Source organism: Falco rusticolus, chromosome 8 (genome assembly GCF_015220075.1).
Source record: "Falco rusticolus isolate bFalRus1 chromosome 8, bFalRus1.pri, whole genome shotgun sequence".
Classification (NCBI taxonomy): domain Eukaryota; kingdom Metazoa; phylum Chordata; class Aves; order Falconiformes; family Falconidae; genus Falco; species Falco rusticolus.
In genome coordinates this window covers 35082662-35108246 of record NC_051194.1, presented here as the reverse complement: position 1 = coordinate 35108246, position 25585 = coordinate 35082662, and the positions used below count along the sequence as shown (strand labels likewise).

Genomic DNA, 25585 nt, shown 5'->3' with positions numbered 1-25585 from the left:
TTCCACGCGGGATGGCACCTCGCTGGGACCAGCAGAGCTGCTCAGGGAATGAAGCCCGAGTGATGGTAAAGCCTCCGTCTGTCCCTGTTCCTGAGCACAGAAATGAGTTGTATCCTGCACTTGCAACTGTTTTATTTTAATTTGCTATTTTAGGGGTAGGAGTGCCAGCGTGAAAGCCTCTTCCCTTTCAGATACTGAGGATTTGGCAAACTTAGCGGTTGCTGTCATTGTTTGTAGGCTTAAGTGTTGCAGTTCACTGGCTCTATCATGTAATGCTAGATTGAGCTGGGTCTTATTATCCATCTTGTATGCGTGTGTGCTCATCTTGTTCCAAACAGACAGGTTCTGTATTGGTGAGACATGTTAAATGAGGTTTTCCTGATCAGAATTGCTCTTTCTTGGTTTTATTAAGTGATCAAGCATAGGCAAAGACATTGTTTCTGTTCAAGGACATCATTAAACAGAGAAAAACTAAATCCTGCAGAGAACAGCTGAATGCGGAGAGAAATAAAATAGCATGGCAACCCTAAGCTTTTCCTGTGTTCAACATCTGACTATACAAATGCTTTTTTTCCTTCTGGGGCCCGTCAAACTCCCATTTCACCTTAGTAGAAAGGGATTTCAGTGGCACTGGGCTCACACAGCATCCTCCACTGAAGGCGGTTAAAACAAATTACAAATGCAACATACAAAACCTCCTCAGTAAGCCTCATCTGAGAGAGGAAAAGCCAGAGGCAGAGACAGAACGTGCTCAAGGTCACAGAGGAGTTCTCCAGCACAGCTGGGGAAAATTGCCAGAGTTACGGTGTCCTGACCTTGGTCCTCACCTGCCAACTTTGTCATTCCGTCCTAAGGCGGCAGCAGAGTGAACCCAGCCCTGCCTGCAGGTTCAGGGAAGGCAGCGGAGAGGGGACGGGAGGCACCTGCTCTTTAGTTCCCCTTGGTAAATCTGGGCCTGTGTATCACTCATTTAGTAAACAAATTATTTTGGTTCTTCACGGTACTCCAGGATGCCTGGAGGATGCCCCGCTGTTACTGTGCTACAAAGAAGGATGGTAAGGAGAACTTGGAGACCTATTGCGATCATCTTTGCAGCTCCACTACAAAGAGCTGCCTCCTTTTCTGACGTGTGCCAATTTATAAATAGCCCCAATTCCACTACTTGGAGAAAGCTTTCGTTTCTCCTTGTACTTGCTGTATGTGATACTCTGCAGTGGAGAGCAGGTATTTGTACCCGATTCTGCTCCCATGGAAATCAGCAGTAGAAGACTCAGAGACGAGAGGTGAAATAGCATCGCAGTTATCTCCTGTCCTCAGCTCAGAGCTCCTGTTACAGCCAGTCTGAAAGGCCAGGAGACGCCCTTGGACTCAGCAGCGCAGTCTCAAGCACACGCCTGTGTCTCTGCTGGAGGTGAGCATCCTGTTTGCAGAGTCCAGTTACAGCTAAAGCTGGGGAAAAAAAGGATCTGTCTGCATAAATAGGAATTTTCCTCAATTGCAGGAGCCAGCAGAGGACACTGCTTTGTCTCCGGCTCTGAAAGGGCTGAGTGATCTTTTTTTCTGTTCCTTTTGCTGCCTTCTTCCTGCTCCATGACTCTGGTGGCACTTTTGGCAGAATAGTCGCTGTCCCTTCTTTTTTATCCATATCCATCAGAGGATTTTGTTTTCCAGGTTGTTTGTTACTGCTGAAGCTGTAGCAATAACGCTCCTGTATAGCTTTACTTAAGGGAGGGAAGAAACAAAACCACATGACAAATTGGTCCAATTTATCACAGCAACAGAAACCTGCAATTCAGCTAAATCACCCCCACAGGCCAGCTTAGACGGTGCCGGTATTTAATGACCTGAGCGCTGCTGCCTTTGCAGCTCCAGCTTCACCTCTGCCCCTCTTCATGTCACAGCGTGCCCCCTCAGGTTTTTCGCTCCACCAGTGGGGAAGGGCACCCCAACGCTTCCTCTGGGATGAGCAGGCTCTGTCTTCAGGCTGCTGGGGCAGGGCTGCTTGCTATCTATCCAAAGTGGCACAGCCCAGACCTGCTGGACATCACCACATTCTGCCCCTTGTCCTACCTGGCTGGACCACCTGTGTTGCCCAAGCTCCCAGCTTTCTGGCCATGCCTGTGGTCTGTGGCAAGCAGACAAGCAGGAGCAGGACTGGACCCATCCCAGCTCATGGCCTCGCCTAGTCTTTTTTTGGGTGATCATATAACCCAGACAGGACTGTTCACCTGGTAGCAGGCTGGACACGGCTTCTGGTCAGCTGTCTACATCTGTTCCCATTATTCAGAGAAGGACTTTTTACAAGGACATGTAGTGAGAGGACAAGGGGGAACAGCTTTAAACTGAAAAGGGTAGACTTAGATTAGATATAAGGGAGAAACCCTTCGTTATGAGGGTGGCAAGATGCTGGCACAGGTTGCCCAGAGAAGCTGTGGATGCCCCATCCCTGGAAGTGTTCAAGGCCAGGCTGGATGGGGCTTTGAGCAACCTGGTCTAGTGGAAGGTGTCCCTGCCCATGGCAGGGGGGATGGAACTAGATGATCTTTAAGGTCCTTTCCAACCCAAACTATTCTACGATTCAGACAGGAGTATTTTATTTGAGAAGGAGCTGCAGTGAAATAAATAACCAGTGACATGTCCTGCATGTGGTGCAGGAGGACTTGAAAAGAGGATGAGCCAAGCTATGCCAGATCGCTCCCACCCATGAGCAAAGGGGCGCAGGAGGGGAACCCAGGGATCTCTTTTGCTGGCCCAGGCTCCAAGCTGGCCACAGCAACTGGCATCCGAAACCATATCCCAGTTCTGCCCCGGCGTGCTGCAGTGGCTCCTTTCTGGCTTGATCTACCTGGGACAGTAACGGGAACAACTGACAAGCTATACAGTTCTAGATGGCTGCAGGCATGTTTCCTCATGGCTCTTTTGCCTCCGTTTCCCCGGTCTGTAAAATGGAGAGGAGCGAGATGTCCTGGTGACAAGCACAAAGTAAGAAGGCGCAATTTTATTTATCAGGGCAGTGGCGGGGCAGGGGAATTTGTGCTGCTGGGCTGGTAAATGACCCAGCAATTTGAATTCTTCCAGCAAGATCGCACCTTCCACCAGCATCTCTGTCCACTTAACAAACCCCATTATCCAGCAAATTGCATATTGCAAAGGGGGAGTTCATTATCCACTCCAATGGCAGTGAGTGGCAGAGGCCATTATAATAAATGGCTTTTTGGTAAGATGCCTCTACAATTCACTTGGTATTTAACACTGGCCAGGGGGCTCATCTCTTTACATAAAGTACATTAAGCAAAGCACCTTTGTGAGCATCCCCCTGCGCTAAAGAGCTGTTATAATGAGAGTGATTAGGAATAAACATAACAGCAGAGGCTGCTGTCTCAAAATAGTTTGGGTCAGTGGCTGCACAGCAGAGGGGACTATGATGTGCACAGAGAACTCATGGCTTGCTGCGGCTCATCCAGAGACACTGGGCCTTTTCCAGTGCCAGAGCTAGGCAGCTGCTGGGGGGTAGTTTCCATCCCCTGGAGTGCTTGGGGACTGCCCCCAGCCCCTCCACCCTGGTGGCTGTAGGGCACCTGTCTCGTTTACGGGCACGCCCTAAAACTAATAGCAGGGCTGTGCACAACAGTATGTAACTCAACAGACACAAGCAAGTGCCCTGGCAAATTCTGAATTGCTTGTTCCACCAGTTAAATCTCCAAGAAAGGAACTGAGAGCCAATTCAGTGCCTTCCAAATCACAGCTCTGTTAAAAAAAAATTAACATAGAGCATGGCTCTTCCTCTTGGCAGCTGTCCAGTTATTAATTTCAGTGTATCAGCTGCATTTGAATGGGCTTGGGCTTCTGCCCACTATTTCTATTTATTTGTTTTCCATTCATCTCTGCTAAAATTAAAACTCAAAACCTTCTAGAGAGAACTGAAAACAAACATGCTGAACCAGTATTGCTGCCCACATACAACTGGCAGAAATCACATTTTCCTCCTCTGCAGTGAGGTAAGATCTAATTCTTTCAGCTCTCTGGGCTTCTCACCTAAAACATAGCGCAGGCATCTACAGCACTAGCTGCAGCCTTGAATTCTCCCTGCTTCCTGGGCCCATCAGTAAGCAGCAGCCTTTGGCCCCCGACTATAGGTTTTTACTGTGTACTGGGTCATGACGACTGCAGAGGCCCTGTGCTGGAGACTTTTCTGGATTAAACAGCACCTGCATGGTTTAAGAAGAGAGAGCTGGTGGTCCAGATGGTCACTGAGGCTACAATCCCATATAACAGTTTGGACTGTGCCCATGTTACAATGCACTGCACTGGCTGCGGCAAGAACTGCATGTTTTAAGGGAAAGAGGCAGCCCTAGGAAGCGCTGTGAACAGGACAGGCAAACAGGGCATGGCGTGGCACCTGGTGCAGCAGCTGGCACAGGGGGGATGTGCAGGGAAGGTGCTTCTTCGAAGGAGGGTCATTCCACTGCTGAGTGGGGAGACTTGAAGTACACATAATCCAGCAACTGACCAGCTGCACAGGTCAAAGGCACTAATCCTATCTGACCCTCAAGGCAGAATGGTGGGCACTGCTCTGAGAGCCAAGGCTGCAGCTTCGGCTGGGGGGTCTGCACCATCTACCTCGGTGGTGGCCGATGCTTCCACGTAGATGGAGCTCCTGAAGGGAGAAGCTGCTGCAGACCTCAGACCTCGACCTTTCCCCTGGGGCAGGCAGCAGACCTGCTTACAAAAGGTGTGCCCAGGTGAAGGACCTGCTGCAGCAGGTGGCTGAGCTACAGGAGGCAGCGAGGAGGCTGCATAACATCAGGGACAGCTCGTTCTGAACACAGTCTGCAGTGGACCCACGGCCAGACAGTCAAAAACTCTCCCACTGGCACACACAAAAGGGAGGGGGGGGGCAACAATGCAGAAAAATGGAAGCTTGCAACAGCAAGGACCAGCAGGAGGAAGAAGCTTTCCCCAAAACATGAGGTATCCTTGCAGAACTACTTCACCACTCTGCTGGCTGGAGGAAAGACCCATTACATCAGGAGAGATGCTGGAGCTGAGCAAGGCAGCTCGATCTGCTCCCCATGTAACAACCAGCACAATTAAGAAAAGGCCACAGGTGATAGCAGCAGGCAAGTCTCTTCTGCGGGGTACAGAGTCACCCATTTGCTGCCCTGACGTGCTCTCCAGAGAGGCACGTTGCTTACCAGGGGCTTGTATCAGGGATGTCACTGAGAGGCTGTACAAGACTTAGCAGTCCACTGACTTATCTGCTGCTGTTGTTTCACGTGGGCACCGGCGATACAGCCAGGAGCAGCAGTCTGAGAAGTATCAAGAAGGATTACAGAGCCCTGGGAGCAGCAGTAAGGGACTCTGGAGCACAGGCAGATTTTTTATCAATCCCCCCGGCCAGGCTGGATGGGACTTTGAGCAACCTGGTCTAGTGGAAGGTGTCCCTGCCCATGGCAATGGGAGTGGAACTAGATGAGCTTTAAGTTAACTGGAGTTAGCCGTTTTACCCTTCCGTAAGCACGCAGCCTGCCTAGTGCTTGCTTAACTTCTTTCTTATTGGTGTCTTTCTGAACACTTCTTTATCTCAAAGCACATCACCTGATAAAACATTTTGCTATAAAAGCCCAAGCTTCTACAATAGCATGATTCTTTATGCATCTGTGTGCAAAAAAGAATTGAAAAGCCAAAGTTTATGAACTTACTTTTAAAGTGACACAAATTACAAAATATCCTCATTTACAACCACAGTATTTAAATCCTATTTGCAACAGCACAATCAATAGGATCTAACTGCTGATGCACAGCAGGAGATCCTTAATATGACAAGCAAAATGCACTAAAAGAAAGCTTTGTTTTTTTTCAGTGCTTTGTCTTCAAATTCAAATGTTTTCCTTCCTTAAAAACACACACAAATGAATGCATAGTGCAAGGCATGAGTCTGGTTGAGTAAGAAATTTTTCTGCTGGTTACCTAAATGGATTTCCTTCCACCAATAAATAAAGTCCCCAGTTCTGCATTTAGGGCATCATCAGGAATGACATCATCCTCTGTAAACTCATCTCCAAGCTTCTTCCACCATGGGCAGTGAGTGTATTTCAGCATAGTGTTGTGGGATTGTCTTGCCTTGGTAGCTACAGGGACTGATCGACTCATAAAGACATCAAGATCTTTTTCTGTGGTCTCTGCTAACCTTGGAGCATCTGTAAGAAGAAAGAGAAAGATCTTTCTGCATGATGTTTGCGGTTTTACAAGTATTTCAAACAAGAAAAGAAGGAGCACCACCCTCCCACTTCCCACTCTCCTAGGTCACTCCTTTTCCCATGCTGGCATTACAGTTTTATGGCTGCATGATAAACCTGACTGGAGAAGCAATCCAAAATATGCCTAATCTGAGAAAATAAATACATAATGGGGGAGGGATAATAAGGCAGGAAAGCAGGACTACTTCATTCAGATGCAGTGGTGTCATCCACCAAAATGACTTCTTGTGAAACTATGATCTAAGAGAGAGAGAGGAGCTCCTGGTCACTACTGCTAGGTAGCTCCTGGCTACTGTTCCTGGCGCAGGGTGACATCAGCATAGTGCTTCCACTGCTCTGGCACAGCAGCACTGTGTATTCCCTGCCTGGGGGACCCAGCAGAGTCTAAGAGTGTGCTGCTGATTTGCCTGTTCAGGGAGCATTGAGCTGCAGTGACACAGCATGTGACAGGAAGACAATAGAATTCAGTAACTTGCTGGATTTTGTCCGGCTTGGGTGCTCTCTGGTGGCTGCAGTTCGCTATTCTCACTCTTTCACTCTGGGTTCCTTGTCTGGAATTAAAATAGCACAATAGCAAATTCCTTTCAAATCAAGTGAGGCCAAAGAAAATGAAAACATGACTTGGAACTCATAGCTCAAAGATTTCCCTCTCTATCTGGAAGAGGTGAGTGTCTCAATCAGTAGCTTGCTTACAACACAAGAAAACAGAACAAAGCAGAACAAATGTAGAAGAAGAGGTTCTGCGAGATCCCCTTCTTAGAAATTTTACTGCCTTTTACTGGGCCGTTGCTTTTCTTGTGAATGTATCAGAGAGGTACTTTTAGCAGATGAGTAAGATGCTCCTTGAAAAGCAGGTATGTATACTTAACCAACTGCAACACTTGGATAACGTCTAACAAAGCCTGAATCTCAAGACAAGGCATATGGCAAAGGAAGAAAGATATTTCAGTTTTTAAATGAGGCTTTGCCAATGTTCCCTCTAATTTTCTTTCTAAATTAGTTTAATCCAAATGGTTATCAAAACTATGACCAGAGCGGTCACATACTCATTAGCAGCTCCACATCAGTGTTGACCTGAGCCAGTAACGTCTCTCTTCGCTGTGCTGCTCTCTGATCCAGTCTGTTCCTCAACAGGAACTGTGCCAGCTTTTCCTGGGCCTGCATATGTAACTCTTTACTCCTTTCTTCTGACATCTGGGAAGCCTGGAGGAAAATAAGAGTTTATTACCATTAGGAGCTGGCTATTTTAAATCCTTTTTGGGGGAGAATATTGTCTAAACAAGGAATGAAAATCTGTTCTTAATTGTTAACTTGATAACTGTGCTTCCTCTGCAGCTCTCTCCAAAGCTATCCATCATCAAGTATATAAATTTTCTAAATACAGTTTGCTTTGACCCTTTTAATTAGATTAATGGTTAAAATCCCCAATATCCTAGTGCCTTGCTGTCAAACAAGCATGGTTAATATATGCATACCTCACATGGATTATCTTTATTGGAATTTATGAAGCTGAATATATTTCATCCCTACAGTATTTTATGCTGCATCATTAATGAGAATTATGAAATGACTAAGAAACAGACCGGATGCAATTTGATGTAGTCATCCACCTTCTGCAGCAGAGCCAGTCTCCGCTCATCAGTCAGTGCCTTGGGTTCTTTCCAAGGAGAGAGAGGTCTCCTCCTCCTTAGTTTTTCCAAGAATTTACAAGCCTTTGTAAAGAACATATAAGAATATGACAATCACAGACAGGACATTTGTCTTCTCGCTTTGTCTGTAATCAATCAGTGAAAAAAAAGTTTCAGTACTGCATCTGCTAAAGCATAAATTTAGCTGTGATGCTGAAAAGACAACATACAATGGTCAGCATGAATACTAAATAGCAGGTAAGAACACTTATCATAAAGTACTGACTCATCTGTGGTATGCCGAAATTCCAACCTTAGGTTTCAAAGTGGCAGCTCTTATATTTTAGTTACAAGACTGTAAGGCTTTGTAACCTATGCAAGGTTTAACTTGTCTAAGCAACTTGTGGCTCCAGATTATCATCCCTTGAATAATTTTTTAATAAATTATGGCTACATTGACACTAAGAGAACAAAAAGAGCTTTCTGAGGAATCGTAAAAAGTCCTACCTAATGTTAGAACAAAGTATATATACTTACTGCTCTCTGAATGACCACAGCTGCTTTATACTCCTTAAGAGATTGTCTCTGTTGATGAAAATTTCTTCTTGCTCTATATCCTCGCCAGAATCTCTGGATAGTTAATGCTGATTTCTCCTCCATTCCCTCCATGTACTTATCTACCTGACCTACAAATGCAACAAAAATCCAGTTATGAGACTGTGGGTTGAGATCTCTTAACAATTTACATTTTTAATTCAAAAACTAGATAGTACTAAAAAAGCTTGGTGCTATCAGTAAAAAACCTTTCTTCATCCAAGGTGTGCTAGCTATGGGCCATGTCTCAGAGACTCACAGGTGCAAAGCAGCTTTGCAACCCAAGAAAACTGGGTCTCTGTTTCTCCTACACCATTTTGGAGGCTGCAGATCTTGATCAGCAGTTCTGAGCCCCTGTAGAATCAGCACGTTCTCTGTCAGATAACTGGGTCAGGAGAGAAGACAGTAAGGCTAAAGTGCAAAAAAACCTACAAGATTAGGAAATAAATTTGGGGAAACTGTTCTTAAGGAGACCCAGACAATTTAAACTTCTGATACAGTTTAATATAAATCATACTGGCATGGATTGTTTCCAGTAAGGCCAGCTGTCTTTCATGGAAGTGTCTCATGGCCCTCTGCCTCTGAAGTTTCATTTGCAGTTTTAGAGCCTCATCTTCCTTCTGTTTTTTTAAATGCTGCAACTCCTGTTCTCGTTTAGCTCTGCAATACACAAATACATTAACAATTAGCTTCAGTTGTACATTTCTTAAGATTATCTCTCTTTCTGTTAAATGGTTCAGCACTGAGGGAGAAAATCCACAATATAATCTGCCATCCCAGCTGTTGGCTGCAAGACTACACCAAGCAACAAGAAATCATCTGCAAGCTAACAAATTACCACAGTATCTACAGCCACAAAAAATTCTGAGCCAGTCACTCAATCTGGGATCAAATCAAAGGATATATTTTCACTTAGGATAAAGTTCTAAGGACCCTGAAGGGAATGATGCTCTGTATGGGACATTCACAATCCGCATGAATGAGAACAACAATTTTGAATCCATCATCAGGGAGATAAAGCAAGATTAGCCATCTGATCTAGTACACACCTTTTCCAGTGCACCCACTAGCATGCATGGCACCTGCTTTCCATAATACAGACTATTATTTTTGTACTGACTGCAAGACTAGATCAGAATGCTGGCTGCTAAGGCTCACCGCTTAACTTGGAGGGATTTTTTTTCTCCAGGAAATACAGACTGACACATTTTCTCCATTGACTTTGTTCAGAGACACTAGTGAAGAATTTTATTGCAAATTCTTCCTGATCTGTACTAGTTGTAATTTGACATTAGGACGCTGCCTCTCTGTGCTTGGCACTGGAAAAGTCCCAGCAGATGTTTCACAGATGAGACAACTGAAAACTCTGTTAATGGCCCTGGAGTGTTTAAGCTAGTAATAGCCTGTATATCCATTATACATACATTCATATATCAATAAAGAGACTAATACATTAATACTAAATTTATTGATGTATTATTACTATAATTACTGAGACCACTTCAACATGGTCTCGGCAAAACATGAGGAGCTGTAAGCTAGGACCCCCCTTCCCTTCACTACCCCTTCTCATCCCAATGGACCTGACCTCATTAGCAGCTTAACTTCAGACTTCATGAGTTCACCCCACAATAAGGTGTGATGTTACTCTTCCTCTTCTCCTATCGCAGCACGATCACTTGCCCACTCAGGACCTGAGTACGCCCACTAGGTCCACTGCCCTGAGTTCTGCTCTCCTCTAGCACTTTTCCAGGGACAATGAAGGGAGCACGTTAAGCACTAGTAAAGAGAACAAATGGACAACGCACAGGCATAAGGCATGCCAGAAAAGAGGAAAAAAAAGGCCATAGACTAGAACTAATGTCCAGCAATTTTGGTACTGCTGCATGTCACATACCTTTAGACTCACAGTACTATTGAGTTATTTGTGTGTTTCCCCATTGCTAGTATAAATAAGCTGCTGTTTTCCCACCAACCATACTTTCCCCTCCATCTCTGTAACTGAGTGGGGAAAGATGGGATGGAAGCTATTGTGTAAAAAGATGCACTGGATTTAAAGATCTGGTCCTAACTGATAGAACAGCCTCCACCACAACCTGAGAGACTTTAATCCTTTTATGACAGTAATGCAGATGTAAACCGTGCTCGCACATCTGCCTACAGAGACAGATCACGGTATCTGTGATTACGTCAGAATGGTCTCAAGGAAACTAGAGGTTTTCAGCCCACACATTTCCACGAACTAAGATCTGTAAATCTTCACATTTTTAATCCAGGTAGGCACATATTATACTTCTAAGTGTAATGATGTCACAGCATCAAACAGGACTTATGATGACATTTTCTTGATAAAACTATTAATAATTTTCCCTAGAAATTTTTATCAGCTCCACTAGGTGGAAAACTACAAGAACATTTCATGAACTTCTCAGATGTGCATCCGTGAAACTGCCAACAGTGTCTGTCAGGTATTTAAATGTTTCTTTGATATGTATTCTTTCCTGTGTAGTCTGCAAAACACATGCTCTTCTTCATTCTCTGTTCCTCCTAATGGTCAGACACATTTGTTTGCACAAGACCATGCTGTGACAGCGAAATGCCTCTGAACAGAGCAAAAACATACCCAGAGCATAATCCAAGCTTCCTTCAGCAGTTCATGGCACAGATCAGCCTCCCTCTGATCATCTCTTTATATACATAAAAATGGTTTCATTTTTGATGCATGATTAATAAAAATTATTGTCATTTTAACAGTTGTACAATTACCTATGTAACAGTGAACTAACTTCAAGGACAGATTACAGTCTCTAATATCCACTGAGAAGACATTTCTGAAACCACAGTTTCAGAAGTTTATAACTCACAGAGTTTAAGATCTTCCACTGCAGCTGCGAGTGAAGTTTGGAGTTTCAAACTCAAGCAGTATTTAGCCACACTTGTTCTAAAATAAATCTGTGAATATAACCAAACCCTGACTGTTAAAAACTAAAAAGTACTCTTGAAAACTTTTCTAAAGTCACACTTACAGTAACCCAAACACTATTTTTCAGCATAACACTAAAGTGCAGCTTTGAGCTGGACAGAATAAAACCCAATACTGGAGCTGTAGTTACATGGGGACTTACTAAGCCGTAAGCATGCAACTATAAGGACATTAATACATTTCCATTTCCCTTAATATTAAACAAACACATTCAAAAGTCCATTTAAATGACTCACGAACTACTTAAGAGGCACTCACTAACACAATGCTGAAAATATGACACAAGAAAGTCAAGTAGCTTGCTGACAGCCTCACCACCTTTCCCTTCTGCTTTACAATGTTACATGTTAGCCCATCACCCAAGTTTTCCAGGCTATGTTTTTTGCAAGTTACTTGCAAGGTGCCTGATGAGGGCAGGAATATTTGCTCAAAGTGTATGGTGAAGTAAAAACAGGGACAAGGATGTCATTCTTGCTGTTTCAGCTGGAGCGGCTAGTGGCCCTCAATACACACACTGCTTGCCCCAGCAAATCTTCCAGAATGTAAGAATTACATTCTAGATGACAAATCATAACCGCCTGCTTTCCAGGTTGAAAAAACCTGCTGTGGAGTCTGAACTTGATTTAGATCCCTTAACCTACATCAAATTCACACTAGATTTCTCAAAAGACTTAGCCTAACGTGCTAACATTACTGCTGAAATTCTTCTTCAAGCAGGACAAGTATTATTTATGTAGCTTCCTCCTCCTGTGGTACTCCAAGTCAGAGGATACAATTTCTAGGTCACTGAAGCGGCTCCACTTCTGAGAGTCAAAGATTTCAAATATTAATGAAGAACAAGGTCTTGCAAACAAACACTACACTGAACAAGTACTATGGGCCTTGGTTTCTGCAGCACTCTGGCAAGGCAGATTGGAAACTCCAGGACAGCTCCACAGTCAATTTATGGTGGAATTTTGTGTCAAGTTAACTGTGAACCAGTTGACTGTTCTACCATCAGTACATCACCTTCTAGTGCTATTTAGTGCAATCCCATGCTACAGTGTGCTGTGCTTTTAGTTTTCCAGACGCTATAAATTTTTACACAGAAAACATATAAAAGTATCACAGAAGTAAGCTTTTTCATGGAGAAGTTTGGCAGCTGGGAAAGGGACAGTTGGAGCTTTTGGCACCAGAAGTAGCAGTTTGGTACTGCTGGAAAAATCACAGTTTAGATGTTTCTGCTAAAAGAAACTGTAGTGAGACAGCTCACGTTGGCATTACATTACCTTTATGTTTCAGAAATAACAGCTGACTGGAAAAAGGCATCTTCAAGATGAAGGAACTCTTGGGCAGCCCAAACTTACACCCTGGGACATGGGACCAAATCCTCAGGGAAATTATTTCCAGGAAGGACAGGAAAGTGAATGGGAACAGCCAGTATAGACATATCACAGGCAAATCATGTTTGACCAGCCTGATTGCCTTCTGTGATGAGATGACCGGCTCTGTGGACAAGGGGAGAGCAGTGGATGTCATTTTCCTTGACTTTTATCAAGGCTGTCATCACAGTGTCCCATACAGGGCAGGGCTGACACTCAAGAGGAACCTCCACAAATACAGAAAATGGGTCAACAGAAACCACATGAAGTTCAAATGGGAAGTTCTGCACCTGGTACAAGATAACCTCATGAACCAGTACAGGTTGGGCACTGACTACCTGGACAGCAGCTCCAATGAAAAGTACCTGGAGTTCCTGGTGGTGACAAGTTGAACATGAACCTTGCAGTAACAAAGGCTAGCTGTGTAGTGGGCTGCACTAGCAAAAGCAGACAAAGCAGGTCAAAGATGATAATTATTTCGCTTTACTCTACACTCTTGAAGGCATAGCTGGAATAATGGTCACACTACTGCCCCCCCACCCCCCCCAGTAAAAGACAGATACTGACAAACTGGAGGGATAGATGCTGTCCAACAAGAATTAGGGCTGCTATGGAACGTATGATATACAAGGGCAGGAGATGAGATGGGTTTGTTTAGCATAAAGGAATGGAAATTGATTTCTGTCTTCCACTACCTAAAGGAAGTGTTATAGAGAAGACAGAGCCAGACTCTTAGAGGTGCACAGAAATAGGACAAGAGGCAGAGCTGTAACAAAGAAACTCCCACTGGCTCTAATGGAAGAATTCTTCACAAGGCAAGTCATCCAGCACCAGGACAGGGACCAAGTGCAGTGGTGGGTTCTCCATCCCTGGAGACCTCCAGAACTGGATACAACCCTGAGCAGCTGATCCCACTTTGAGGCTAACCCTACTTCAAAAAGGATATTAAATTAGATGACCTAATTTTTTCCTGTCACTCTGTGACCTGAGAAAAACCAAACCAAACCTTATTACATTCTTTTCCTTAGTGCTTTTTACAAAGCCATACTGTTTACCTGAAGCTTCTCTGTAAAGTGGTCACTGCCTGGGGTAGTTTTTTCAGCCTTTTCCTTGTCTGAAATCCCCTCCACATAGCCTGGATTATACAAGCTGCTTGATGCTGCCTCTGAAATTAATAAAGCAGTTGGTAGAATATTTTCTCTGCATATAAAACCCCTTTATTACTGCTTGCATATCTGGAACCATCTCAACATTGGACCAAACACCATCAGTTTTCAAATGCATCAAAATTCAGTACTTGTAACAGCTTGGAGAATTTAAGGTCTCATAAGGCAGTTACGATCATGAACCCTGTACTTGCTTCAAAGGCACCTAACCTAATCATCTGAATTGATGCTCCCTGTGGTGAACAAATGACTCCACAGCACAAATATAAAATACATATTAGCTGCATTAATCAAGGTTAGAAATTTGTATTTAAAACACCAAAGCACTTGATACTTCAAGTGGTGATTCAATCAAAATACCTACACTAGACAGGACAGAAAGACAAGTTTGGAGAATTAGCAGCAGAAAAAAAATGTTACATTTGCAGTATGATCAGAAGTCACTGAAATGCAAACATGGAAAAAAAATCAATTCTATTCTTAAATAGATTTAAAAAACACCCACAAACAACAAAAAAAAAACCAAACACAAAAGACCCTGCTCTGTTGAAGATTAAAGCAGGTCTCTACAAACATAACTCTGATTTCCTTTAAAGTATTGTCTCTGAGAAACCTGCATGCAAAATTTTAAGACATTCATAAAACACATATTTTTTTGTTTATTGGGAACACAGCCCAGAAGGTATTCTTACTGAACATTTCCTCTATAGGCCTTAATTCTGTGTGAATGCTGCTTAGAATTCACAGATCTAAATCTGTAACACTGATGTGAGAAAAGCAGATACAGTTATTTTTGTTTTGTAGTTATCACAATAAAATCAATTATTTTTCCCCTACAGTTGTACAGAAATCTATGGTCAGCATGCAACAGAAAGTCAATCCTTTGAGTCATAGTCCCTTCATCACTTCACCATTTCATGATGTCTTCAAAAATGATGGAGGGAAAAAGAATAATAAATGGGAAATTTAAAAATCCATTAATGAAAAAATAACACAGACTTTGAAAAGTGCCAGAGTGATACAGTAAATCCATTTCAAACATACATAAATCACATGTAACTAGGGCTCCACAAACAAAAGTCTCATTAAACTTCAGCACCTGTATTTCTCCTTTTCCATTGGATTGTTCCAAGTATAGTAGGTCCAAGAGTTGACTGAGATCCCCATCAAACCCTTTGCCAGTCCACTGCTTACTTAAAAGCCCTTTTAATCCTACGAGAGAAAGAAGCAGCACATGATACTGGCCAAGGTGAATTTTTCTTTTCAGCATTTCAAAGTAACAATTTTCAAGTCAAATATCAAATCTGATTCTGTATGCAAAGGAACACTAGAGCCGAATACCACCAGTCATCTTTGAGTTTCAATGCAGAATATTATCAATTAATAGCTAGTGCTCCAGCTATCACAGAGAAGCATTACAGAGTGAGTGTAATCTTGTATGTCCAAGTCACTATCTATTGTGTCTACAAAACTGGCAGTTAAATTATCAATGTACTTTCAGAGTCTTATCAGCGAGTCATTGTCAGGTACTAAAAGGATGTAAAGCACCAGGCAAGTGCTAGGTTTTATTAGCACTGCTTTCATATTTTTGATAATACAATTTATTTATTTATAACTGGAATTCTTTGATGTCTTATCTGCATAGCATAGTCTGTGAGCACATTGTGCATCCAATCCCTGAGACAAAACAGCTTTTTAGGTCCACAGTAGCTAAAAAGCACACTAGTGCCCCCCTCACAACACATACACACTCCCTGTGCTGCACACAGGACACAAGCAGACAGTAACACATGCTTTTTGGCTTTTTATCAGATAAATCCTAGGCCTTGAGAGTATGCAGGGAGCTGGAAGAAAAAGGAAGAAGGGCCGAAAGTAGACGTGTGTTTGGATAGTCTCCCAAAGAACTGCAGATTCAAGTAACTCTTCCATCTTCAAGTCGTTCTTCATAAGCATATTCATACACTGGACAACTACAACACTCATACATACCGGGTCTGGATATGGAGCACAAAGTCCTGCATGCAAACAGAAGACGCACCTCCATTCTATCATACTTGCACCATTTTGGAAAGTCAATGACAATTAAACACTTCAGGAAAGAGACAGGTGAGACTTCAAATGGAGTGCCCTAAGGCTGCCTGAGCTTTGCAAAAAGCATGTAGCCTGGCTACACAGGGCAGTTCCCTCAGAGACGTCCTGTGGGTCTGACACAACCATTTGTCAGTTTCTGTACAGCCTACACAGCCGTATGCAGCTTTCAGCTACTAATGGGGGTATCTCAAGCATGCCTCTCTGATGTGTCAACCCATGCAGACAAAAATGCCAGGCCCTCCAGGAAACCTGACGTAGTGACTGTGCTAGTCTTGGAGACATGAGGTTCAGGTGATGTCCTCACCTCCACCAGGCTGCCTTTACTGACAAAAAGCTCGCACTGAAGTACCTCATACTGGCAACAGCTGAGCCACCGTGAAGCCAAGCTACTTCAATGAGATGGCCAGATGGTGGAAAAGCTGCAAGGCTTTCTTTGTTGCTGTTATTCATCAAACTATCTAAAGGATTCCAAAGCCTGAGTGAAAACATAAGGACTCTTAACTTGAAACAAAAAATAGAGGGAAAAAAAGTGATAGGTTTTTTCTCAGTGGAAACAAGAAACATGTATGGAAGAAAGATGAAGAGTCTCTAAATAACTGTGGCATATTGTGATTCTAGAGCAAAATACAGCATAGTCCTTTAATGGAGACTTGCACCTCTTCAGACAAGCCAGCATTCTATAGCTTGGATGATCAGACCATCAGAGCAGCTTCACAAGAATCCACAACGTGCCTTAGGCATGTTATACTTAATTTCACACTAAAAGGAAGTCCTTCTCCCTCAGTTCTGTTCAGAAAAGCACGGCAAGGCTGCCCATTTGGTCCAGAAATTTGTCTGGCTGGCACTGCCTAGTAAATAGTCAGCACATGCATCAAAAAAGGGAATTGGACCTTTTTGTCCAGCATACCCACTTCTCACTGTCCTTGTCCCTAAAGGACTGAGCCTGCTCACAAATAGTTTTCACCACCAATGACATTTAGAATAAAAGAAGACCTGGCAAACACCAAAGCCTCTTAAGTGTCCATGGGCATGACGGACTAGGGGGTTTCCTGGAGCTCCCTCCTAGGCTAGAGACAGAAACATTAAACGGGACACCTCATTAAATAACGAATAAAATAGAGCAAATGATATGTATGCTGAGCCTCCTCATCTAAAGCATCAAGACAAAACAATAAACTCATTTCATTAATTCCTGGGAAGAGTTCATTCCAATCGCTTGGATATCAAAAGCAGTCAGTCCCCAGTAACAGGACAGCACCTATCACATGAACAGGCCTGGAACAGCCAGGGTCAGAAGTTGGCTTTAAGTAAAACTTTCATGTTTATGGATTAGTGAGCCATCTGCCACTGGCAGATGTCTGACACATGGCTCTTACTGCGGCAGTAAGGCACCCTGCTTCTAGAATCTCTCAATATCCAACCTGCACAGGAAAAAAGATGCAGAACATCACACAGAAAGAAGTAAAGCCCATCTGCCTGGAAGTGACAAACAGCAGCTTTAAGAGGCAAGTTGCCACATGCAGTCCTTAATACACAGAAGAAAATAAATCTAGGAAACAGAAAGAGGTGTGGCACCTTAAACTACAATGAAAATTAACAGAAAAGAAGGAAAATCAACACCACAGCACTTCAATTTCCATCTGTATTGGGCAGCTATTGAACAGAGATCGGACATCTTTGTGGTTTTTTACAGTGAATTTAAGAGGAAGCTGACTGATTAGTACCATGCATGTTTACAAACCTTTGTAGCGAGCTGTGAGTAACTTCACAAGCTGCTTGCAAAATTTTGCCACCAACAATAGCAGTTTCGTAGCAGCATTTCCCATGACAGGATTGGTAGTAGATGAAAGCTTATAAACAAGTTCATCCAAAACAGAGTGAAGGGTCTCTTCATCAACCTGATACAAGACAGAACTTCAAAAAGAAGAGGAAAAAAAAAAAAAAAAAAAAAAAAAGAGGGAGATGGGATAGAATTGAAGTGTTAATTACAAACGATAAGTTTTTTAACAGTGACTTATTTTTAGATATGTCAGGCACTCAGCAAGCCAACATCCAGCAAGCTGGACCAGCAATCTGATTCAGGCAGTACTACTGCTTCAGTCAACTGATTCCCATTCCCACAATTTAACAACAAGATAAAGAAAATAGCTATTTTTTTCTGTTTCTACAACAAAGACTAGGAAGAAAAAAACCCACCACATATGTATATGAAAAAAGTTCTATTTTACCAAGCAGTAATGAACTGAGTTTTAAATATAAAATTCAGAAAAATCAATTATATGAAAACTAACCTATTGACCCTCAAAATACTGTGTAAAACAGACATCGTTATAACTGCCGTTTCAACATCATCTGTTATTAACAACTGCAGGAAGTGATCATTTTGCAGTACTGCAAAAAAACAAACACAAGCAAACAAGAAATCACTCAGTCAGAACCAGACTTGAAAATACCATAAAACAAATGAACTTAATTATGGAACATAAGCCATAGCAAGAAAAAACAGATACTGTTTCTGGAACAAACTCCCTCTTTTATAATTTTTACACTTATACTGGAATAAGAAACTACTTCAACAGCCAAAAAACATGTTGAGCCCTGTTTTTTCTGCCTTTGGATATCCCTCAGGCACTGGTGTTGCAACGGAATAAAAGCTTTAAAACCTTTTATGTTGCACTAGTACCAGTTGCTTATTACAGCAGTGGAATTATCACTAGGGCAACAATATCCGGAAAAGATAAGGACTTTAACCTTGACAGTTTATTACATGAGGTTTATTTAATGCAAGTCCACTGATGTCATTAAAGTATGATCTTTTTTATTCTAGTGTATCACTGTCTATATATTTAGTAATTTTTCTGGCCATATGTCTTTTTAGTTACGCATCTTACCATCATTAGGGTTTTGGTCTACATTAGAAACAAAACCAAATTCTGCTTTTTAAAATCAATGTGATTAACATTAACTTAATTGAAAGCTTATTTTGGCAAGAACTGTATAGTGAAGTTTGTTAGGCATTTGTAAAATTTCCTGGCATGGTGACAACTTCAGAAATCTGTTTTCAAGTCTATCCACTTTTCAGGGCCAGCAATGTGCTCTGGTCAAATTTCTGCATATGTTAATCACACACAGGTAAAAAGATCAACTGTATCTTATCAGAAAAAAAAATATATGGGTTTTTTAAGATATAGAATTACAAAGGGAAATGACAGGAAAAGACTTTTAATGTTTGTCTCAAAGACTAGAAGGGCAGCTCTTCAGTATTTCCCTTTAGTCGATCTTTTCCATTTCAGATATTGCTATTTCTGTTGAGTGGACTACTTTAAGAGTGATAACATCTACTGCAGTTTAGAAAACTAGGTAGAAATTAGCTTAAAAGTGATTCTTGATACCTGTAGTTGCCATAAATAAATTTTCAGGTGTTTTATGGGTTTACTTTTCCCTTACCGCACACTGCTAGTTGAAGATGCCCACCGAACAGCCAGCAGATGGCATCAGTTACTGTTCGGAACCAGTGTAAAAAATCTTGTTTTTCTTCATCCTAAACAAAAGAGAAGTAGGTAAAAGCATGTACAGGTGTCTTCACTGAAGACTTCAGCTTGCTGTAGTGAGAAGGTTGGTATGCTTCAGGGATGTGGAGACCAAAACTCCATCAAATTCCCAAATGAGGTTGATGAAACTGTAGGAACCAGTCAAAAATAACCAATTTGCAAGTCCTTCAAGGCCAGAGATCAATACAGAAAATCTAAACATGCTACAAAAAGCATCCATTCCTTAAGAAATCATACTAGAGAGCAAGAAGTCTTCTTTACTCCTTAAAAAATATTTGATAGCTTAAGAGGGCTAAGATGACAAATAATAGCTCAATACAAATGCATCACAGATTTAATCTATAAAGTGGGAATATATTCTTTAAGATTAAAGCACAGCAAAAAGGGGTACAAAGTGGCCAAGGACACAGTTAAAATGGAAGAGATTCCTAAAAACTGGTATGGTGAGGCTTCAGAAGCACCTCCTAGTCTGAGGTCTGTGAGCAAACAAGTGACTATGAAGCTGAAGTTTGATCCATTTGCCAAACAGACTGTTATGTGCTTGCCTGTGATAACACTGGACTGGTAAAAATGACCAGGAATAATCGAGGTCTTTAACATGTGAACACACATACAGATGTGCAGTCCAGAGACTGTATTGCAGGTGCAAGCCACAGGAAATGTAAAATCCTGGTGTGTGAGACAGCAAAGGACCTTTTGGTAGCACTACATTGCTGACAAATGTTATAATGTGGAAATATCAGGCCAAGTGCTTTAATTGAGCCTCCACAAATGAAACTCTGGAAAGCCTATTCCTAGATCTGTGCTGCAAGTCCCAGCCATCAGTCACACTTCAACTCTGTATTTGCTTCTTACTGACAATGAAAGATACAAAATCACAGTAATAATTTAAGCTGTAATATTATCTGTCCTGTGTTTTGGCAATATGTCAGTTTCTGAAAGCTATTTCAGTACTTCCCTTGACTTCAAAGACTTGTACAAAAAGCAAATGAGGGCAGAACAACCAACAAATCTCCACTGGTAGAGTGGGATTTCCAGAGTTCCACTGAGCAAGCACCAAGTCTGGGTGCCCAGTCACCTCTGAGACCACAAGGTTTAAAAGCCAAAGTACTAATTATAATGTAGACTGCATTTGCATTCAAAAGAAATCTTTGCCCACAAGCATGACTCAAGTTGCATGTAGGCTGAGACATAATAAGAAAGTGTGGGGGAAATTACATATTGCGGGTAAGACTTGAGTCTCCTGGGACGTCATTCAGGAAGCTTCCTTCTTAAGTACTAAATGCACTTCTGAAGTATTGAACTAACAAAATAACGTTACTATACTGATACTTTCTGAGAATTGGCTGTGTTTGTGTTGTCCATCACAAAACTCTGTAGGAAAACTTTGACCAAGTGCAAAAAGCCAGTAAGCCAAGAAATTGGAAAAATGGGGATATTAAAAAGAAACTCAGAATCCATGAGGTTGGTTGTTTAAATTATTCGTGGGTTTAATCTGTTGTTTTTGTCTTGTGATTCTGGAACTCAGAATGCTTCAAAAGCACAAGGGAACCTAGATGGGTAAAACCCTTCTCTGCAAAGGGGGAGAGAAATGTGAGAAAGTGTTCACATCCACAAAATCACAAAGTCTGCCTTTGGGGTTCCCAATGTGCAGGTTCAGCAGCAGTGAGTATTTTCAGATTTTTTTGCCAATTTCATGGCAGAAATTGTATGGCAAAACAAACTTCAACAAATACAATTTAAAATCTTAGATGTCCTAAACCTTTTTTGTAAAGTTGAACAAAGCAGTGGGAACACAGCCATTACAAAGACTGAACTAATTATATGCAAAGTTAAAAAGACACTACCATGATTGGGATGCTGCCTTTTGTTGTAAGGCATTTTTTTTTCTATCATACTGCTCGAATTCTTCTAACCTACTTGCAATGGCATTCCTTCCCCCTGCCTTTTAAAAACTGCAAAAAGTAGTAGCCAAACTCTCTAACAAGCCTATGGTAACAAAACAGCTTTGCACATGTAATGGACCAAATCCTCCACAACCACAGATTTCAGTTTCAAAGCTCCAAGGCTTAAGAAAAACTACTGTAATTTCTGGAAAACAAGTTTTCATAATACAATGTCCCTAAAATAATATCCTACTCATAGAGTATGTAACCTTGGAAAGTTTACAGAGGTTTTCTGCTCTTTTAAGGATGAAATTTGAATACCTTCATTGCTCGGATAAATCGTGCCTGCAAGCGTCTTCCCAAAACCAGCAGGTTGTCTATAGCTGAAGGAAGAAATGTCTTGTAAAATTCCTCAGGATCTTCTTTCACCTCTAGTCCTACACAGCAACGACTGCAATGGGGGGAGGGGGAGAGGAAAAAAAAAATAATCAACCTGAATAGTTGAGGGCCTGTTTGAACAGTTTTGAATGAATGTCACGTCATCGGAGAAGAAATGCTTCACTGGCATGGGACAATTCAGCACTAACAACAGTTAACTGCTGTGACTGGCTCCAAGGTAGCTGCCTCAAAAGGAAAGGGAATCACTGGCAGGCTGGAGACAGCAAGTATATTACTGCGTATTATAGCCTGTCTTGGTTTAAAACACATCCAAAGCACATTCTCTCCTTTAGCTTCATAGGATCAGTTCAGGCTTGTTACACATGCGAGGGAAGGGCTCCGATGGTCATAAAGGAAAGAAAAAAACAAAAGGCAAAACAGAAAGGTAGACAAAAACCTATCAAAGGAAGCCCAATGATGAAGGAGGTGCAGATCAAGCAAGGAAAACAGGTATAAAAGAAATATTACTTACTGCAAAGTTTTGAGCAAGTCTGCCTACAACTTTCCCCTAACTGAGGGATACACGTGGGCTAGAAATCAGGTCTTCAGACCTCAGTTTTCTTATATGACTCGCTGCAAACATGTTGGTCATTTCTGGAAGAATTTTTACAAGAAACTGCATGTTTTACAGCTGGGAAGATTTTCAATTCTCTACTCCGCACTGATACTAGTGCAACCAAAAAGTCTTAAGTTTTATGAATTTTGCTTTCTAGATAGGCTTTGTTAGCTTTTTGTGAATGCACATGCGTAAAGCTTTGCTTACCAAAGCCCTTGGAAAGCAAATTCCAGGCACGAAGCCGAGATTCATCTAGTTACAAAATGACATTTTTATAGCTAAAATAAATTTCAGTTTTCTCTGCAAACTGAAATAGCTTACAGGAGATGATTTAAGTATCACACAATTCTGGTGATAAATCTCACATCTCTTAGTGAAATTCCTGGCATTAAAAATTCATACTGCAGATATAGCATAAATAAGAGATTGTTGCCTAATTGCTTCATGCCTTAGAATTTTGCTTCATAGTTACGCCAAAATCAAGTGCAAGTTGGGGAAAATTTAAAACTTACTATTTTTCCTGACATCGAAAATTGAGATTAGATCACTGAGGATTTGAGTTTAAAGTTGTCTTATTTACTAGCTATGAATTAAATTTAATAATGCCATTCTCACAATATCACTACATCAAGCTATCTAGTCTGTATGAATGTATGAATTGTGTCCTCTATTATGTTTAAAATGGAAATAGATATTTAAAATGGGTATATTAAATAGAGCCAAGCCAAGGTATGAGTCAATCAGGTTGACGATTTTAGCAAGATGAAATTTTAAGTACACAAACTTTTTAAAGTAACTGCAGTTACTTTACTGGGTAAGCAATTACTGGGTAAGAACTGTGACACTGATGAGTACTGTTCACAAAAAAAGGTAAAGCCAACACAAAAACTGTTCCCACCAGTTTACCCAGCTCAATGAAACACAATTCGAATGAATTAAAGGGGACCAATTAGGCTATGCCTGACCCCTCTGCTCTTGACTGCTCCCTGCACTTTAACCCTGGCCTTTCCTGAACAACAAGCCTTGTTCTGGATGGGAGCCAATGTATTACAGCTTGAAAAGAAAAAAGGCAAGATGAAAGGCCAGAAAGAAAACAAGAATACAACCTACTAGCAATTTTTTTACCTTAGAATCTCTGCTAGCTGGGTAGCAGTAGCCCAGCCACCACACAGTCGAGAGTGGTCTTGTCTAAGGACGAGCAGGCAGTATCGAGTAAGATCATAATCATATATATCTTGCTTAATTTTTTTTGATTCTTCAGATCCCAAGGAGGCACTATTTAAAATTCCTGTGGGAAGAAAGCAGGAGGGAGACAGAAAAGCATAAGATTCTAATGTGCCAGATACTTTTTTTTCTTCTTTTTCCAAAACGTAACTGGAGTATGTGTACACAGAGCCAGGATTAAGGTAATTCTAGAAGTGCTAACATCAGCATAAAGTATTTTGTCAGCATTTTTCACTCATACAGCTAGAATCCATTTGTTAGGTGATATGACAATTAGGAAGGATAGCTACACTTCGGTTTTTACATTTTCTCGTTACACATTTAGTAGTAAAACATACATCACTTGGGATATAGCCCATTTGTATGAATTTCCTAGGCCAGCTAAAACCACAACCGCTGTGAAACATATAGCTTCCTTATAATTACATCCCAGTTTAGAACAGGACCTAACTTGTTTCTACCGTTCCTGTGAGCAGTGGCTATGCAGCAAAAGGCAAGGCAGGGGGAGTCACACGGGAGCTTGCAATTGCACTTCCATGTCAAGAATTAAAAATCGAAGCGAGCACTCGGACCCTCCACATAAAAGCACGGGGACACGATCTGAGCAAGCGCGAGATCCTTGCCCACATCAGCAGGGGCTTACAAACAGGGTGACAGCTGATGAGAAAACACATCGTTTCCAGCTTGTCCCCAGCTCCTCCTCACCATTGCCAAGCCAAATGCCACCCAACACCACTCCCAGGAAAACCCGAATTATCAACCTCAGCGCTTCCAGCCCTGCCACAAGTGTTCAGAGAACCCTCCTATATTTAAGCAGGCAGAAGAAAGGCGGCCTGTCTACACTTCTCTACCCTATCCTTTTATTTTAGAAACGGTGTTAATTACCCTTTAACTGCAGAAGCAGCAGGGGGATGTCCTGCTCGCTGCTCTCGGTGACCTGAGCAGCCAAGGCCAGCACCTGGGGGTCCGCAGCCGCGCGGGGCGCGCCGGCCATGGCGGCGGGATGGCCGCGACCACCGCCTCACACCTCTCTCCCCCTTTTGAACTGCTCCGGCGCAGCCGCGGGGTCCTTAGGCCGCTACGTCCGTCAGCCGGCCCGCTCCTGCACCGCCGGCTGGGAGCTGCCGCTCCGCGGGGCGCCTCAGGTCTCCCCCCTGAGGAAGGGAACGGACATGGAGGAAGGGCTGTCGCGCTCCCTCGCGTCGCCTCTCGAGGCCGCGGGACCGGCTCTGCCGGCAGCGCAGGGCTCCGCTGGAGCGCCCGAGAGAGGCCCCGCGGGGCGGGCGGGCGGGCGGCCTTGCTGCGGGCCGCCGGCGTTCCTCCAGCCAGGGGCGGAGGGGGTGGAAGGGGCCGCGGACGGGCGCTGCCCGCCAGCAGGGCGGCGAGGGAGAGGTGCCCTGTCCCACTGGGGTCGCCTTGGCGCCCCCCCGGCCTGCGCGGGCGGCAGTCCCGAAGCCACCTAGCTCCCAGGAGCGTGGCCGCCCGCAGCGCTCTGCGGGCAGCGCCCCCCTCCCGCTCCCCGGCCCCTCTCACCGCCGCGTGGGGGCTCCCCCACTTCGAGGCGGGGGGACTGGAAGATCGAACCCGACGGCTCGAACCCGCCCGCTGCTCCACACACCCCCCTCCCCTCCCAGCTGTGTGGTCGCGGCCGCTCCCCACCAACCAGGGCTCTCCCCTGAAGGAGGAGGGTGTCATTTGCATATCCGCGTGCGGGCTGGCGCCTCCGACGATTCCACTCGTGGAAATGCACGGAGGGGCCGCCTGGTCGCCCAATCCAAGACCACGCTGCCCGTGACGCACCGCCCGGAGGGGCGGGACTCAGCCGGCGGCGGCCTGTGGGAGTGCGG

The 25585-nt window shown here is 43.1% G+C and overlaps 1 protein-coding gene across 5 annotated transcripts; it reads right to left on the bottom strand.

Moving 5' to 3' along the window:
- Nucleotides 1–393: 393 nt before the first annotated feature.
- IQCB1 (IQ motif containing B1) lies at nt 394–25478 on the bottom strand. 5 transcript variants are annotated; one of them, XM_037396825.1, is made up of 15 exons: nt 25272–25354; nt 24624–24892; nt 23640–23802; nt 21842–21971; nt 19531–19624; nt 18375–18474; nt 17825–17997; nt 15092–15204; nt 13882–13991; nt 9000–9142; nt 8426–8574; nt 7844–7972; nt 7307–7463; nt 5971–6200; nt 394–1721 (listed from the first exon to the last, which is right to left on the bottom strand). In XM_037396825.1, the coding sequence occupies exons 2-14, from the start codon at nt 24730–24732 to the stop codon at nt 5971–5973; spliced, it is 1800 nt and encodes a 599-aa protein (XP_037252722.1). In that variant the 5' UTR covers nt 24733–24892; nt 25272–25354; the 3' UTR covers nt 394–1721. The 5 variants fall into 5 exon arrangements, with proteins under 5 accessions (XP_037252722.1, XP_037252721.1, XP_037252720.1 ...); XM_037396824.1 differs by lacking the exons at nt 394–1721; nt 25272–25354 and adding an exon at nt 25402–25478 and having other exon boundaries at nt 5662–6200; XM_037396823.1 differs by lacking the exon at nt 394–1721 and having other exon boundaries at nt 5662–6200.
- Between the last annotated feature and the right edge of the window lie 107 nt (nt 25479–25585).